This window comes from Staurois parvus, unplaced genomic scaffold, assembly GCF_062004578.1.
Source record: "Staurois parvus isolate SC_StPar_1 unplaced genomic scaffold, SC_StPar_1.0 ptg000354l, whole genome shotgun sequence".
NCBI lineage: Eukaryota > Metazoa > Chordata > Amphibia > Anura > Ranidae > Staurois > Staurois parvus.
The window spans coordinates 3,051,720-3,066,836 of record NW_028318150.1 but is presented as its reverse complement, the minus strand read 5'-3'; the positions used below and the strand labels follow the sequence as shown (position 1 = coordinate 3,066,836).

Sequence of the window (15,117 nt, the reverse complement as noted above, 5' to 3'; positions counted from 1 at the left end):
ACGCTTATAGTGCTGGGCTCGGGAGCGGGTGACGCTTATAGTGCTGGGCTCGGGAGCGGGTGACGCTTATAGTGCTGGGCTCGGGAGCGGGTGACGCTTATAGTGCAGAGCTCAGGATTGGGTGACGCTTATAGTGAGGGGCTCGGGAGCGGGAGACGCTTATAGTGCTGGGCTCGGGAGCAGGTGACGCTTATAGTTCGGGGCTCGGGAGCGGGTGACGCTTATAGTTCGGGGCTCGGGAGCGGGTGACGCTTATAGTGCTGGGCTCGGGAGCGGGTGACGCTTATAGTGCTGGGCTCGGGAGCGTGTGACGCTTATAGTTCGGGGCTCGGGAGCGGGTGACGCTTATAGTGCTGGGCTCGGGAGCGGGTGACGCTTATAGTGCTGGGCTCAGGAGCGGGTGACGCTTATAGTGCTGGGCTCGGGAGCGGATGACGCTTATAGTGCGGGGCTCGGGAGCGGGTGACGCTTATAGTGCTGGGCTCGGGAGCGGGTGACGCTTATAGTGCTGGGCTGAAAAACAAAATATTTAATCTTTGTGACACTTAAATAGAATTTGCATAATAATTTGGAACGCGGTGTAATGTTCAACCGGAAATGACACACTGCTCCTCACAGGTCCATCTCCCCTACAGTACTGCTCTCCCCCAACAGCTCCATTTTCTCCCCCAGTACAAACCCCCCTCAATACATACCCCTCCCCCAGCCAACCCTTCAATATACACGCCCACTCAGATCCTTCCCAGTATAGACACCCCCTGTAGTACAGGCCCCTCCCTCTGCACCACTACATTTCCCTCAAGGCATGAATTCAATGAGAATGGACCTCATACAAAATAAAAACCAGATTTTATATTGCATTGTACAGGCAGAGCTCCAGTCCACAGAGAGCCCTCCCCAGGCATGGCCCTGTTCCAGAGCTGGGTGTCACATGACTCCGATTCTTCTAGACAATTCATGCAGGAACTGAAGGCAGTGTGGAAATTCCTGAGAGAAGAGCCTCTCCTCCATAAGGAGAAATCATACAACACTTAGGACTGTTACTTAGTAGTGAGGGAACGCCACCCCCACCCATAGAACTACAACTCCCGTGATCCCCCGCGGCGGAAGCAGAAGTGGCGGTCTCTATGGAGACGAGCGTGGCGTGTTAACTGTAATCGGTAGTTGTGATAGTGAGGCTTACGATAGAAGAATCGTCTCGGAAGGAACATCGGTCTAACCGGCGATATGTGTGAAGGAGCCTCCAGGATCTCGGGCCCCATCCCCCCGGACCCCACTCTCTTCCCAGACTGCTACAGGCGACCCGAGACGGCCCGGGGGAGGCTGGAAGGCACCCAGCTCAAGCTGGATTTCCTGTCTGGGCCCCTGGCCCCAGACCCCACCTTATACCCGACCTGTTACACTGCCCGGCCTGCCCATCCTGCCCCCAGAATCCGCCCCAACGCCCGGGAAATCCTGGATCGGGGCCAGAGTGGAAGCGTGGGGGTCCTGCTACGACTGGAGGGCATCTCCCTCCACAGCCAGCCGCAGTCCTCCTCCCCAAGAAAGAGCAGGGACCACGGTAAAGAGAACGTACGCAGGATGAGGGAGATCCAGAAACGCTTCCGGGAGAAGGAGATTGACCGGGAACAGGGGGCACCAAAGCCAGTCAAAGCTCTCTGGAAGTCCTCTAAATATGAGAATGTGGAGTCCAAGGTGAAGGCTAAACTTCAAGAGCCTCCATCATCTCCCAACAGCAATCCCGCCTGCTTCCTCAAATCCCATTCCCGCTGTGGTTCTGGGGTACCACCTAAGAGACCCGGCTCACCAGGACCGAGCCGGCCTCCCAGTGCCAGGGACGCTATGGAAGTCCATGGCTCCAGCATTGACTTTGTGTCCCACAATGCTAGAAACGCTAAGAAGGTGCAGATCAGGCGCTCCAGGTCCATGCAAACATTAAATGAAGTTCTGGAAGACAAACAGCGGCAGCAGAAGGAGTACGACACCAATCAGAAGGGGCATGTTCCCCAGTATCTTCTGGATCTGAAGGAGCAGTGGCTAAAAGAGAAGGAGGAGATGAAGAAGCAGGCTCCAGACCCCTCCATGCCTCCTGGTCACACCAAGATGCCAGAGCAAGAGAGGCTGGACACCCTCAATAAACTGAAGGAGACTCAGGCCCAGCTGACCAAGGAATTGCTGATGCTCCCAGTCCGGGCAGATACCCTCAGCATCCAGAACCGGCGCACAGAGCTGGACAAAAAACTTTCTGAACTTGAGGAGGCCATCAAAATATTTGCCCGTCCTAAGGTTTTCATCAAGATTGACACCTAAAAAAAAAACTTGAGAGAAATATGTAGGTGTGATGGCTGGCCCAATCTGAGAATGCTAATTGTCTGGCTGTTTTGCTGATGCTTTGGCTTCAATATGTTGCATTACTAAGCTGGAACAAATATATTATTATTTATATTTTTATAGTGTTTATTTTCCCTGGGGATTTAAAGTGCTTTATTTGCTGTTGGGGCATCCATCTTCAGCGTGCTCACTAGAATGCCTTACTAGAGCCTATTTTGGACAGAATCAATTAACTTACCAGTATGTCTTTTTTGGGGTGTGGGAGGCAACTGGAGGAAACGCATACAAGCACAGGTAGAACATGCAAACTCTATGCAGACAGTATCCTGGTTTGGATTCAGACCAAGAACCTTAGTGCTGCTAGGAAAAAATGCAACTAAACAACTAAACCACTGTACTGAGATTAGGATTCTGACATTCGTTTGTTTCACACTTCTGTTTCTGTGTCGAAGCCAGAGAAAAACCGACAACTGGCATTTTCAGAAGGTTGCCAGCCCCATATTTCTGTCTTAACCATGCTAATGTATGCCGCCAAGACTCGTGTTATCAGACGCCTGACATTTTGTCACAATCAGATGGCTGTCAGTTTGTCAGCGCAGCACCTCACTCCAAATGACTTTGTAAGAAAATTCTATTTCTAGGCGGGATGGAGAAGTATTACGTGGTGAACTTTTTATCCACCGATTTACAGAAATGAGTGGAGTCATCAGATTACATATGTTCAGTTATTTTATGCTGTTACATTAATTCATATACAATTTCTGGTGAATTTGGTTACTATAATTAAAGAAATAAATTTAGACCTTCTCTCGTGTGCATTTTTGTGCAGATAATTGCATGAGAAACACGATACCAAATACACAATGTAGTCCATGGCACTAATAAAGCTGCAAGAAGAAACTAGGGGTCAGAACAGTGCCACTACAATGACATAAATCACTGCTTTTTATGTCCAATTTCGCATGCATTTATCTCCACCCAAATAGCAGAAGAATGAACAGGACTCTAAAGCTATATGGATACACCTACTTTGTCTTTTTCCTGTCCAAATTTTTGTAAGGCCTCATACACACAGTTGCAGAGGGCCATACAGCACACCAAAAAGCTTGATTTCTGTGCCCGGGAGTCACAGATGTTTGCGCACAGCCACAGGCTGTCTGTCCAAGTCAGTGACAGACACCATGGCTGTATGCACATCTGAACGCTTACTTGATCTGTATAGGTATAGATGAGAAGCCAAAGCCACTCACCCATCCCTGTTCACCTGTCGCCACTCAGATGTCCTGGTAAACTTGTTCAAATGTGGTGGAGCCTGTCATTGATTTGTACAGATGTCTTTGTGCTAAAGCCTGTGACTAACAGCCACAGAAGTCTTGCTCCTTTCTATACTGTTTGTAAATGAGGCCTTTTAGGAAAAATGTATGTATGAGAGTTGGAAGAAAGATGAGGAGCAGAGGTTGACCGCAAAATGTATTTTCTTGTGTCGTTGGCGGACTATGTGTGTGTGCAGCTGACACATTTGTATATACAGAAAATAGGGGATGTGTATACTTGTTCAGCTGTCTCAGTTGTTTTTTTACAGACATGGGAGAGATGGGGCTTAAGGCTACATTCACACCAGCGATTAAGATCGGTGCAAATTGTAGCATCAGGAACCTTTTGATTCCTGTTGTGGCTCTCAGCAGCTAGGTGCGACCGCTGGCCTTGTTCACTATAGTGACGAGTCACTGGCAGCAGAAACTGTTTGCAGCTCTCTGCACAGCCAGCGATTCCTTGCGGTGATCACTGCTGGACACACACAAAGTGTTCTCAGAAACTGTCACTGCAGGTAATCACTATCTGCGGCTCCCCGTCAACCTGAGAGTCACAGCACGGATCAAAAGATTCCTGCTGCTACAGTTTGCACTGGCCTTAAACATCAGTGTGAATGTAGCCTTAGCTGTCTAAAAAAGAAAAAAAAAAAAAAAAGTTTTGCTATGATGTGTAAAGATTTGACTGTTTGGGATTTGCTATTTATTTGTATGTTTTGCAAATTGCATTGCAATTGAATTAACAAAATCTAGTGCAAATATAAATGTTACAATTCTACTTGTGTATCCTGAATTTCTTTACATATCTATGAATTGTTGTCATAATAGGCAATATTGTACCACTGAAGTGAAAATGCGCTTTTTGGTTTGTTTTTTTTGTTTGGTTTCTTTTTTTTTTTTTTTTTTTAAACATTACGTCAGTGGTGATAAGGTTATTTAAAGGTGAACTAACACATTAGAACTTAATGAAATGTCAGTTTTTGTTTAAAAACTAAAAGTGAACAGTGCGATGCACCACAATTGGTACATTGGCATTGCTGTTATCTTGCAGCATCGCACCGCACACCAGCCATTCCTAAAGAAGTGTGCGAGAGATTACTGCTAATACGACTCCTTCACAAATCAGTGCTTCCACATTTGTTCTCCGTACCACCTTAAATATAACATGCATTTGATTTTTCTTATAAAATTGTAGGGGGCATAAAAAGAGAATTAAGGTTTTGATATTTGATATACGTGTATGAAAACTGTCTTGCATTCCAAATGATTTGTAATTCTGTTCATCTATTCTTGTGATCTAGGGATCCCTCTGCTCGCAAGCAGTTATTTCATCAACCACTGCAGTGACTGCACAGATTTGTCAAACACCTACTTCTGAAGGTAAAGCTGGGTACAGATCAAAATTCAGACAGTTCAGCAGGAACGGGACAAATTTTGTGCTGCGTGTGGCCCTCTCTGTCCTACAAAAGTTGATCGGTAGATCAAATTCTGTTGAATGGGAACATTGGAAAATGTTCATTCCATCACCTGCTGCAGCCATTTCGGTGTATTCCAAGGAGTCCTGCTGTCAGAATTCAATAGGGGGAACAGTCCACCATCCACCTCGCTTGAGTGGATGGGGGAATCTGTCGGCTGAACAAAAAAATGATACATGTATATTCAACTTTAGGGCTGGTTCACACCACAAAAATGCATGGATACGTTTCTGCATGTGCATTTTGAACATGTTTTTGATGCATTCTGGTGCGTTTTTGTTGCATTTCCAGATGCTTTTCTCTTGTTTTTTTTTCACTGTACTGGGGTCCAGTGCGTTTTTGATGTGTTTTATCGCATTCCAGTACTGTCCTGTGCAGGAAAAATGCTGCATGTTTTACTTTTTTTTTGGAACTGACCGCATTGGTGTAAGCTATGCCATTGGAAACCATATTAGCTACTTTCCATGTGTTTTTGATGCAAGAAAAAAAAAACGCACTGGACTGCATGTGGTCTGAACTGGCCCTTAGATAATGAAGTAGAAGCAGCACACTATCATCCCTCCTCATATTTTGTTCTTTGTACTGCCAGCACATGTGCACTGCAGTAGAGTCCCATTGGTTCAGAGCGTTGACTTTCAGTTTGAGCTCTTACTTTGATTCTAAACTCCAGGCACAACTATAATAATTCATATAGATAGTATATAGGATATGGTGTCTGTATTTGTGGTGCTATAGTTGAGAGCAACAGTGTTCAGTAATATTCCAATTATTTGATACATTTTTCTTCAGCCTAGGACCTGAAATGTCATTGAATGTTCTCAGTATTGGTACCAACCCGTCCAGTAGTATGCAGAATGAGGTTGGTAGGATGTTGTGATGTCTATGATGTTATGGATGGGCAGTACTAACAGTCGGCTGCTGCTAGCTAGTAGCCCTGTATTATATTGGTGAATATATTTATTTTAACAGCACTGCCCAAAGATCAAGAAGCAGGGAATGCATATAAAAAACACAATTGGTGAACACTGCCCAAGGTCATGGCTTGCATCCAGTGGTGTATTTAGGTTTCGTGCTGCCCTAGGTAACACAAAAATCCCCCCCACGGAGAGACCCTGTCACTAACAAACACCCCCCTCCCCCACGATGAGAGCCTGACATTTACCAACAGCCAGCCCCCCCACCCGAGAGAACTTCCACTACCACCGCCCCACACACACGTGAGAGAGAAGATGCTCCCCTTCACAGCTCCGGACATCCCCGGGAACAAGAGTCAGGCTCTGCATACACCATCAAGCAGCCTGCAGCCTCTCTCAGATCCCACCTGGTCCCCATGTTGCGTGTGTCCTTTCTTCCATCCCTTCTTTCGGGGGGTGCTGCCCCCCTGCAAAATGCTGTTGCCCCCCTGAAAAAATGCCGCCCTAGGCAAATTCCTTGTTTGCCTTGTGGTAAATACGCTCCTGCTTGAATCTATGCCCATTATGTGGCACCTGTCTTGTAATTCAGTTGCGGGCAAATTTGTTGCTGGCCTGGGACATAATATAATCTTTGCTATCCTTCCACAGATTGGCTTTTATTGAACTGTGAAGCTGGCAGTAAAAAACAATAAATCCCATTTCTAGTCACAAAATGTAAAGGTAACCTCTCAGACAATAACTATGGATGCTGCCATCTCTGACTTATAGGTGCCATTGCTCTATTTAAAAGGTGCAGACGCTTTCATCCTTATACTTCCTTCCCTCTGTGGTGATTCTGTGACCTGGAAGAATCAAGTGCTTCTTAGGTGTCAGGAAACCTGATGTACACACACTTGTTCTGGGTCAGTGACTGTCTACAGTAATTATAGCCTTGAAGTGCGTACCTTCAGAAGCAAGACAACAATAGCAGCTCCCATACATCTGTTCTGACAGGTTCACTTTAAAACAGGAAAGCTGTACAAATGCTCCGTCCCATGTAGGTACCATTTAGATCTATGTGTGTAGAGCTGTGGGTTTTTTTTTTTGTTAGGTGCATTGTAATGCATCAACAGGCATTTCCTTTGTGTGTTGATGTTTTTTGATATTTGCTCTTAAAGCGGAGTTCCACCCAAAAGTGGAAGCTCTGTTTTTCTGCCTTTTCCTCCACTCCGCTGCCACATTTGGGACCTTTTGGGGGGTAGGGGGGAGCAGGTACCTGGTTTTGATAGGTCCCTGCTCCCACATCCGGCTGAGTTCGCCGCTGTGAACTGAGCCGGAAGTTCAGCACCCCCCGCAGCCCTCTGGGACACTTCCATGGTCCCAGAGGACTTCAGCCCATTCACAAAGCACAGCATGCTTTGCGCATGCACAGTAGGAAACCGGCGGTGAAGCTGCAAGGCTTCACTGCCGGTTTCCCTTAGTTAAGATGGCGGCAGCCATTGACCAAGGCTTAATAATACACATTATTATTGCATCAATACTCATATTGCACGCATTTGGTGTGCTGCCATTGACTTTTATGGGTGTCCCGAAACACTAAGGCTCCATGCACACTAGCTCTAAGCTCAAAAAATCTTGAATAAAACATGCTGGTAATAGCATTTTTTAGTAGCATTTAGGAGCGTTAGAGTTTTATTAGCATTTTTACAGTACATGTAAAACATAAAGCTTAGGGGTGTTTTAGGAGCGTTTAGCGGATTTATTTTCTTCTGGAAAAACACTCCAAGAAACTCTACAACATTTTTTTTTTGCTCCTAGACACTGAAGCTCAAAAAACTAATAGGTTAAAGTAGTGTACATGAACACATAGGATAACACTATTTAGCTTCTACGAGCAGAAGAAAATGCTAGTAACAGCTTCTAGGAGCTTAAAAAAATGCTAGCGTGCACAGGGGCGGACTGACAACTCATGGGTACCCTGGGCAATAGGGGGTCATGGGGCCCCAGTGTCCTTACCCAAACTCAAAAAAACCTATGAAAAAGGTACCAGGGGCATCTCATGGGGCCCCGTACTGACCCCGGGCCCTCGGACAGTGCCCGAGTTTCCAAATTTTCAGTCCGCCCCTGATCGTGCATGCAGCCTAAAAGGCAGAAATACAGTTTTTTTTTTTTATTTTTAAAAAACACCATCTTATGGGAACAGACACTATTTTATTATTGGGGGAGTTCCACACATGCGCTAAAATGCAACAATGTAAAAGAACCCTGAATCCCAGGAAACCACAAAACCCTCATCTGGAAGGTAACAATGCTGAACAATAAGAAAGTAAATGCTGAACAAATAAGAAAAATAAATATAGTTTTAACTAGCAGCAAATTCCTTAAGGATAGAGGGATTCTACAGCTGCTACAACATTTCTCATAGCAATGTTCATAACTGACTAAAAACATTTAGCATGCACAATATATACCCTGAAAGTCCCGTGTTCACATGTACCTTCTCCTGACATAGTTTGCCATTTATAGAGATTCTGCTGGACAGCTAGAAGTGTCGGAAGTCCAAAATTGTACTATGACTAAGCAGACAATAATACATCAGGAAGGGGAACCTAGAGGATACATCTGCTTGTTTATAGGAAGTGTTCTCTGGTAACCCTGCCAGTAAATTTAGGAAGTTTAGATATTGTGAGTAGCAATCACAACTGACTATAGTCTTTTTTTGCTTTATTTTGTTTTTATTATTATTATTATTATTATACAGGATTTATACAGCGCCAACAGTTTGTACAGTGCTTTACAAAATGAAGGTAGACATTGCAGTTACAATACAGTTTGGTAGAAGAGGAAGCAGAGGGCCCTGCTCGTTAGAGCTTACAATCTAGGAGGAAAGGTTCAGTGATTCAAAAGGTAATAGCTGTGGGGGGATAAGCTGATGGAGGAAATAAAAGGCAGTTTACTAGATGGAAGCAGGATAGGCTTCTTTAAAGAGAAGGGTTTTTAGGGATTGTCTAAAGGTAGATAGATTAGGAGGTAGTTGGACAGATTGGGGTAGGGAGTTCCATAGAATGGGAGAAGCTTGGGAGAAGTCCTGGAGGTGAGCATGGGAGGAGGTGACACGGGAACTAGAAAATAGAAGGTCTTGGGTGGGTCAAAGAGAGCTGTTTGGTTGATATTTTGAGACCAGGTTGGTGATGTAACTGGGGGCAGAGTTGTGGATGGCTTTGTAATAAAACATAATTCACACTTTAGCAATGTTCTTTTTGAAGCCAAGGAGAGCCAAGCAGCCACCATTTTCAGATGGAGGCTGCCTCGGTATTACTTTCAGGAGTTTTTATTGACAAAAAAAATTAGCCCCTATTAGAATGGTTGCTGAAGTATTACCAACCAGTCATTTACCTAGAAAATGCCATATGCAGAATTTTCCTGGCAACTAAATCAATGTATTGTTATCAGCACAGTATTATGACTTGTGTGGGTTTCTCACACATGGGCACACATTCAGCTGGTGTCTGGGAACTTGTAGAAACCCACAATGTGTGTACATACATGGGATCCTCTGTACATGCAGAGACATGCTTCAGGTCCAAATACCTGGGAGACAGCAGTGTCATGTCTGCGCATGCGTGGAGCCTCATGGCATTCATGCACCCCTCAGGAAAACTCCCTAGGTGAGGAAGCAGAAAGTGTAAGTGTACAATCCAAACGCACACGTTCCTGCATTAAAAATGGCTGTGTGTATAAGTGCAGCGACTGTCGACTGGATCCGAACAGAATCAGCAAGGGAGAATGTCACCAGCACACCGAGGATTACCAATAGGGGTCCAAAAGTTTTAATGAATGATCACATAGTTACAGCAAGGCAATGTTTTGGAGTCTCACAGGACCCCTTCATCATGCCTGATGAAAGTGTCCTGCAAAACTTTTGGACCCATATTGGTGATCCTCGGTGTGCTGGTAACATTCTCCCTTGCTGAAGCAGAAAGTGTTACGCAGCAGGAGGAGCAACCAGGAGAAAAAAATGTTCTTGGGTGAAGGTCCGCTTTCAGAATGTTAAAGCAAAAAAGAGCATTTCATAGGCACTAGCATGAGTGCTTTATTTCTCATTGTCTCCAAGAGATGGTAGTATTCTTTATGGCTTCATTTAGAAGTCAGTAGACCAGATAATGAATGTGCTGCTTTTATAAGCTGCACATTCATTATGACACACGGACGTGTATGAAGTGTTATTCACCTTGGGCTCCTTCACACTGGATGACTTGCCATGCATTTTTCTACATCTTCTGCATGGGCACAAAATGCAAAGACGAGCAAATGCATTGTTTTCATCAAAACCTATTAATGCTTATTTATATTGCAGTGCTTTATAAGGTCCTTTCACACAGGCGTTCCGTTTTTTTAATCAGTTCAGTCATGTTTTTTCAAAGAAAAACGAATCAGTTTTACATCCGTTTTTTTACATCTACTACCAATGCAAAAACATTTGTCCGTTTTACATCTGTTGTTTGTCCGTTCTGTTTTTGTTAACAGAACAAAAATAGGGCTTTGATCCGCCTAAAAAATGAATGTTGACAGATGCAGATGTAAATGGATGGTCATCCATTTACATCCATTTTTCCATAGAAATTCACTGATGTCCGTATTCATCCATCAACAGATGGATGAAAAACGGACAAAAAGAATGCCCATGTGAAAGGGGCCTAACAAAAAAAGACCTATGTTTTGGGTGCTTTGAACTGCATTTTGCCATTCAGGTCAATACATTTGTTCCACATCTGCAATGCTTCTTAAAGCTGAACTCTGAGCACAAAAACTTTTTTGAACTATATAGTCACAAAAGATAAAAAAAAAACTTTGTGCACCAAATGCCTTTGCAAACCCTACATTTTAAAATAGCAGAGACATCATCACTGTTCTGTACATTGATTGTGCAGAAAAGTCAGGGGGGGGGGGGTGGAGTAGACGTAACAAGTCCAGTAACTCTGCACAAGAAGAGAAAGCAGCGTGAGCTGTGCACAGCCATCCAGAGCAGTGTGCCCGAGCTGACGGGGGGGTGGAGTAGACGTAACAAGTCCAGTAACTCTGCACAAGAAGAGAAAGCAGCAGTGACTGGGCTTTATTACAGGAAGTTCCTGCACAGCGGCAAAGTTACACGCACGTTTATATTCAAGCAAGAATATATATGACTCTTGTATTTAGATAATATTTCCTTATCCAAGTGTTAAGTTTTAAGCACATGTAAAAATCAAAAACCACGTCATTGTAATACAAGTTATAGTATGAATGAGCCATGGGCTGTCATAGAGGTGCTCCATCTTTATCACATTTGAAAATCCTGGGGTCTAAGGGGCCTTGTAGTCCCAGCCCATCCTATTAAAAAAAAACTTCATTTTTTTTACTGTACTGTAATGGCTGTTACAAAGCCATGCACCAATATGGAATCCTTACCTGGCAAGTGTAAGAACTGTCACCTCTTCCTCCTGTTGGTATCTATGACCATTCATACATCTGTCTGCTTTTCTTCTCTGACAGCTGGTGAAAGGAAGTGCCAGTTCACAGCAAACATCCAGAAATGAACACATTGGGCCATATGTATAACCGTGAGATCCTGACAAATTGGAGCTAACAGCTGGATCAGATCATTGTAGTGTAGAAAGAAATTCTGTAGAGAATCCAGTAAATTGGATGAGTTTATGTCCACTATTTCTCCAGAATCTGGTGCAGCTGGGCATAACCAATCAGCTTCTAACTTCAGCTTGTTCAGTAACGCTTTGGCAGTAAATCCTGGAAGCTGACTGGTTTTTATGCAAAGCTGCACTAGATCTTGCACTGTCCAGTTGTAGTAAATAACTCCCACTGTGCCCAACCGACCCAAGTGGTTGGGTACCAATTGCTGGCTAGAGAGGAGAGAGATTGTGTAAATATGAGTGGACACAATAAATGGATCAGCAGCTGTAGCTGCTGATCCATTCATTCTATTGCAGTGTCATTGGGATCTTTTATTTTACCCTTTCAGGCCCCCATTCTCTCCTACACATATTAGATCCAGCGCTGTCTCTCTGAGACCTGTATATTAACTGTCAGGAATGGACTGGCCAGCAATGGTGGGACTCACCTGCCTTTTGATCTGCAGTACCAGGGCTGGCCAGCGGGTGCTCCCAGCAATCAGAGACTCAACTTTGCAGCCAGCTAACACCTGGAACTGATTATGCTGGGGTATTTAAGGGATGGCCAGACCCACAGACTCTGCCTTGGTGTGTGTTTGTCCTGGGCCCTGTATCTGTCCTGCATCCTGTTCCTGCTCTCTGTTCCTGTCTGATTCTCTGCTGACCCTGTTCTGATCCCTGGCTTGTGACCCTGACCATCCCTCTGCCTGACCCTCTGTACTATGCTCCTTGCTACCTGCTGAACCTGGCCTGTGACCCCGACCATCTCCGCTTGCTCCCCCTGTACCTACCTGCCCTATTGATATTGACCCGGCCTGCCTGACGACGCTTGCTTGTTTGTACTGTTATCTGTGGGTGGTTGGTTTGGTTTGTTTGCACTGTATTATGTTTTAGTATTGCACTGCGTTTATGGTTGTATTGTTAGTGTTAATAAATTACATTGTTTATCACATATCTGAAGTCTGCGTTTCCCTGCGTCAGTCACACATCTCTGGTCACACCTGGGAGCCCTGACATTAACCCTTTCCACCTCCCTTTTGCAGTACATCTGAAAATGAACCTTTTCATCTCCATCCTGCCAGTACATTAACCCTTACACTTCCTGATCTGCAAAATACTTACTGTGCTTTTTATCAAATTCCTTGGGGTGTCTACTTTCCAAAAAGGGGTCATTTAGGGCTATCCTGACATTTCAGGGCCTTCCGAAACTGTGATAGGTAGTCTGGAAGTGTAATGAGGAAATAAAGCCCTTTAAAACCTGAAGGTGCTTATTGGATTTTGGGGTCCTGTGCTTGGCTAGACTGCCAAAACGTCTCTCACATGTGGTACCCCCATACTCGGGAGAAGTAGCAGAATGTATTTTGGGTAGTAATTCCCCATATACCCATAGCATGTTTGAGCAGTAAATCATTTAAGTGACAATTTTGTGTAAAAAAAAAAAAAATTTTTTGTCATTTTCCAAAAACTTCTTCTATTGATGCAACATGCCTCTCAACAAATAGTTTGGGGTGTCTACTTTCCAAAAAGGGGTCGTTTTGGGGGGTGGGGGTGTTTTATGCTCAGCATTAGAAGTTTATGCCACACATCACTCACTCTTCTAACCACCTGAAGACCAAGCCTTTTCTGACACTTTTTGTTCACATGAAAAAAATCTGTATTTTTTGCTAGGAAATTAATTTAAACCCCAAACATTATATATTTTTTTAAAGCAAACACCCTAGTGAATAAAATGGTGGGTACTACAATTTTTTATGGCACATAGTACTCGTGCAGCGATTTTTCAAACGCAAATTTAAAAAACAAATACACTTTTTTTTACTTTTAATGCACAAAAAAACAATATATTGGCCAATTATTTTGTAAAATATAAAAGATAATGGTATGCCGAGTAAATAGATACCAAACATGACATGCTTTGAAACTGCGCATGCCCCGTGCAATGGCGACAAACTGCAAACATTTTTAATATCCATAGGCAATGCTTTCAAAGCCTTTAAAAGCTACCTTTTTAGATTTACAGAGGAGGTCTAGTGTTAGAATTACTGCCCTTGATCTGACGTTCATGGCAATACCTCACATGCATGGTGCAACCGCTTTTTACATACCGGCACAGGGTCAAGGCTTGTGCACACAGGTGTGCGCGCATGGGAGGGGCAATTTCTTTGTTTTTTTTTTAGTTATTTTGATTCTTTTTCATTATTTTTACACTGTACCTTTTCATTTTTCTTTTTTAATCACTTTTAATGCTATAACAGGGAATGCAAATATCCCCTATAACTTCAATGGGCATTGTCATATATCCTTTTTTGAGAAATCTGGGGTCTATCAGGCTCTAGATATCTCCTCTGCCCTTACATTATCTAATCAAACCACAATCGGTGTGATCAGATGCTTTCCCAATTTACAAATGGCGCTGTTTATATCCTGCGAAACTGAAGTGATGAAATGCTTGTAGCTTCCAAATTCTTAGGCTATAGAGATGATTGGCACCACTTTGGTCTCCAATCAGCTCTATGGTCAGCTGGCAGAAACACCGGCTGCATTCTCAGGTTCCCCCGATGGCATGAGACAGCCCGAGAAGGCAGTGGGGGAGGGGGGTCATCATCTCCCACTGCTTGTAAAAGCAATCCTGCAGCTAATTAGCCACTAGGATTGCTTTTACATGAAAGCCGATCTCTGGCTGAAAACAATTATACCAGGATGATGCCTGCAGCTGTAGTAATCATCCTGGTATAACCAAAGTCCAGCGATGTACCAGTACGTCGCTGGTCCTTGTTGGGTATAAACACTATGTTCTTTTTTTTTTTTTTTTTTTTTGTATGCAGCCTGTGGACTGAATGACAAAAATGAGAAGAAATCTCTGCCAGAAAAAGTGTGTGGTACGCCCGCCATTAGAATATACCGCCCTGCATCCACACACTTCTAATGGTGGGCACACATTAGGTCACACTTTGCCACAAGTGCCAGTTCCAAGATTGAACAAATGTCTAAATAGTGGCACGCGTGAATAAAAATTGTCCACGTATAAGTGGTACCCCATATGTAAAAAGGATGACACCAAGTCCCAAACTATCTTGCCACTGCTCCCCATGTAGTCTGGGCATCCGGGGGGCTCCACGTGACTATCTTTTCCCTCGTAAATCCAAAACTTATAAGTATAGCCTGTTGCCCTCTCACAGATCTTCTACATCTTGACCCCATATCTGGCACGCTTGCAGGGGAGAAATTGTTTGAATGCAATGCGGCCAGAAAAATTAATGAGGGACTCATCAACGCAGATGTTTTGCTGGGGAGTATAGACATCTGCAAATTTTAGGTTAAGGTGATTTGCGAGGGGCTGAATTTTGTGGAGCCGGTCAAATTCAGGGTCACCCTGTGGATGACAGAGTGTATTGTCGTTGAAATGCATAAAACACATTATACTCACATATCTATGCCTGGCCAT

General features: G+C 44.1%; 1 protein-coding gene across 1 annotated transcript; it reads left to right on the top strand.

Annotated features, from left to right (window-relative positions):
- The first annotated feature begins 906 nt into the window (after window positions 1–906).
- ENKD1 (enkurin domain containing 1) lies at window positions 907–3,131 on the top strand. The gene has a single exon (XM_089684737.1). The coding sequence runs from the start codon at window positions 1,228–1,230 to the stop codon at window positions 2,308–2,310; it is 1,083 nt and encodes a 360-aa protein (XP_089540863.1). The 5' UTR covers window positions 907–1,227; the 3' UTR covers window positions 2,311–3,131.
- Window positions 3,132–15,117: the final 11,986 nt, after the last annotated feature.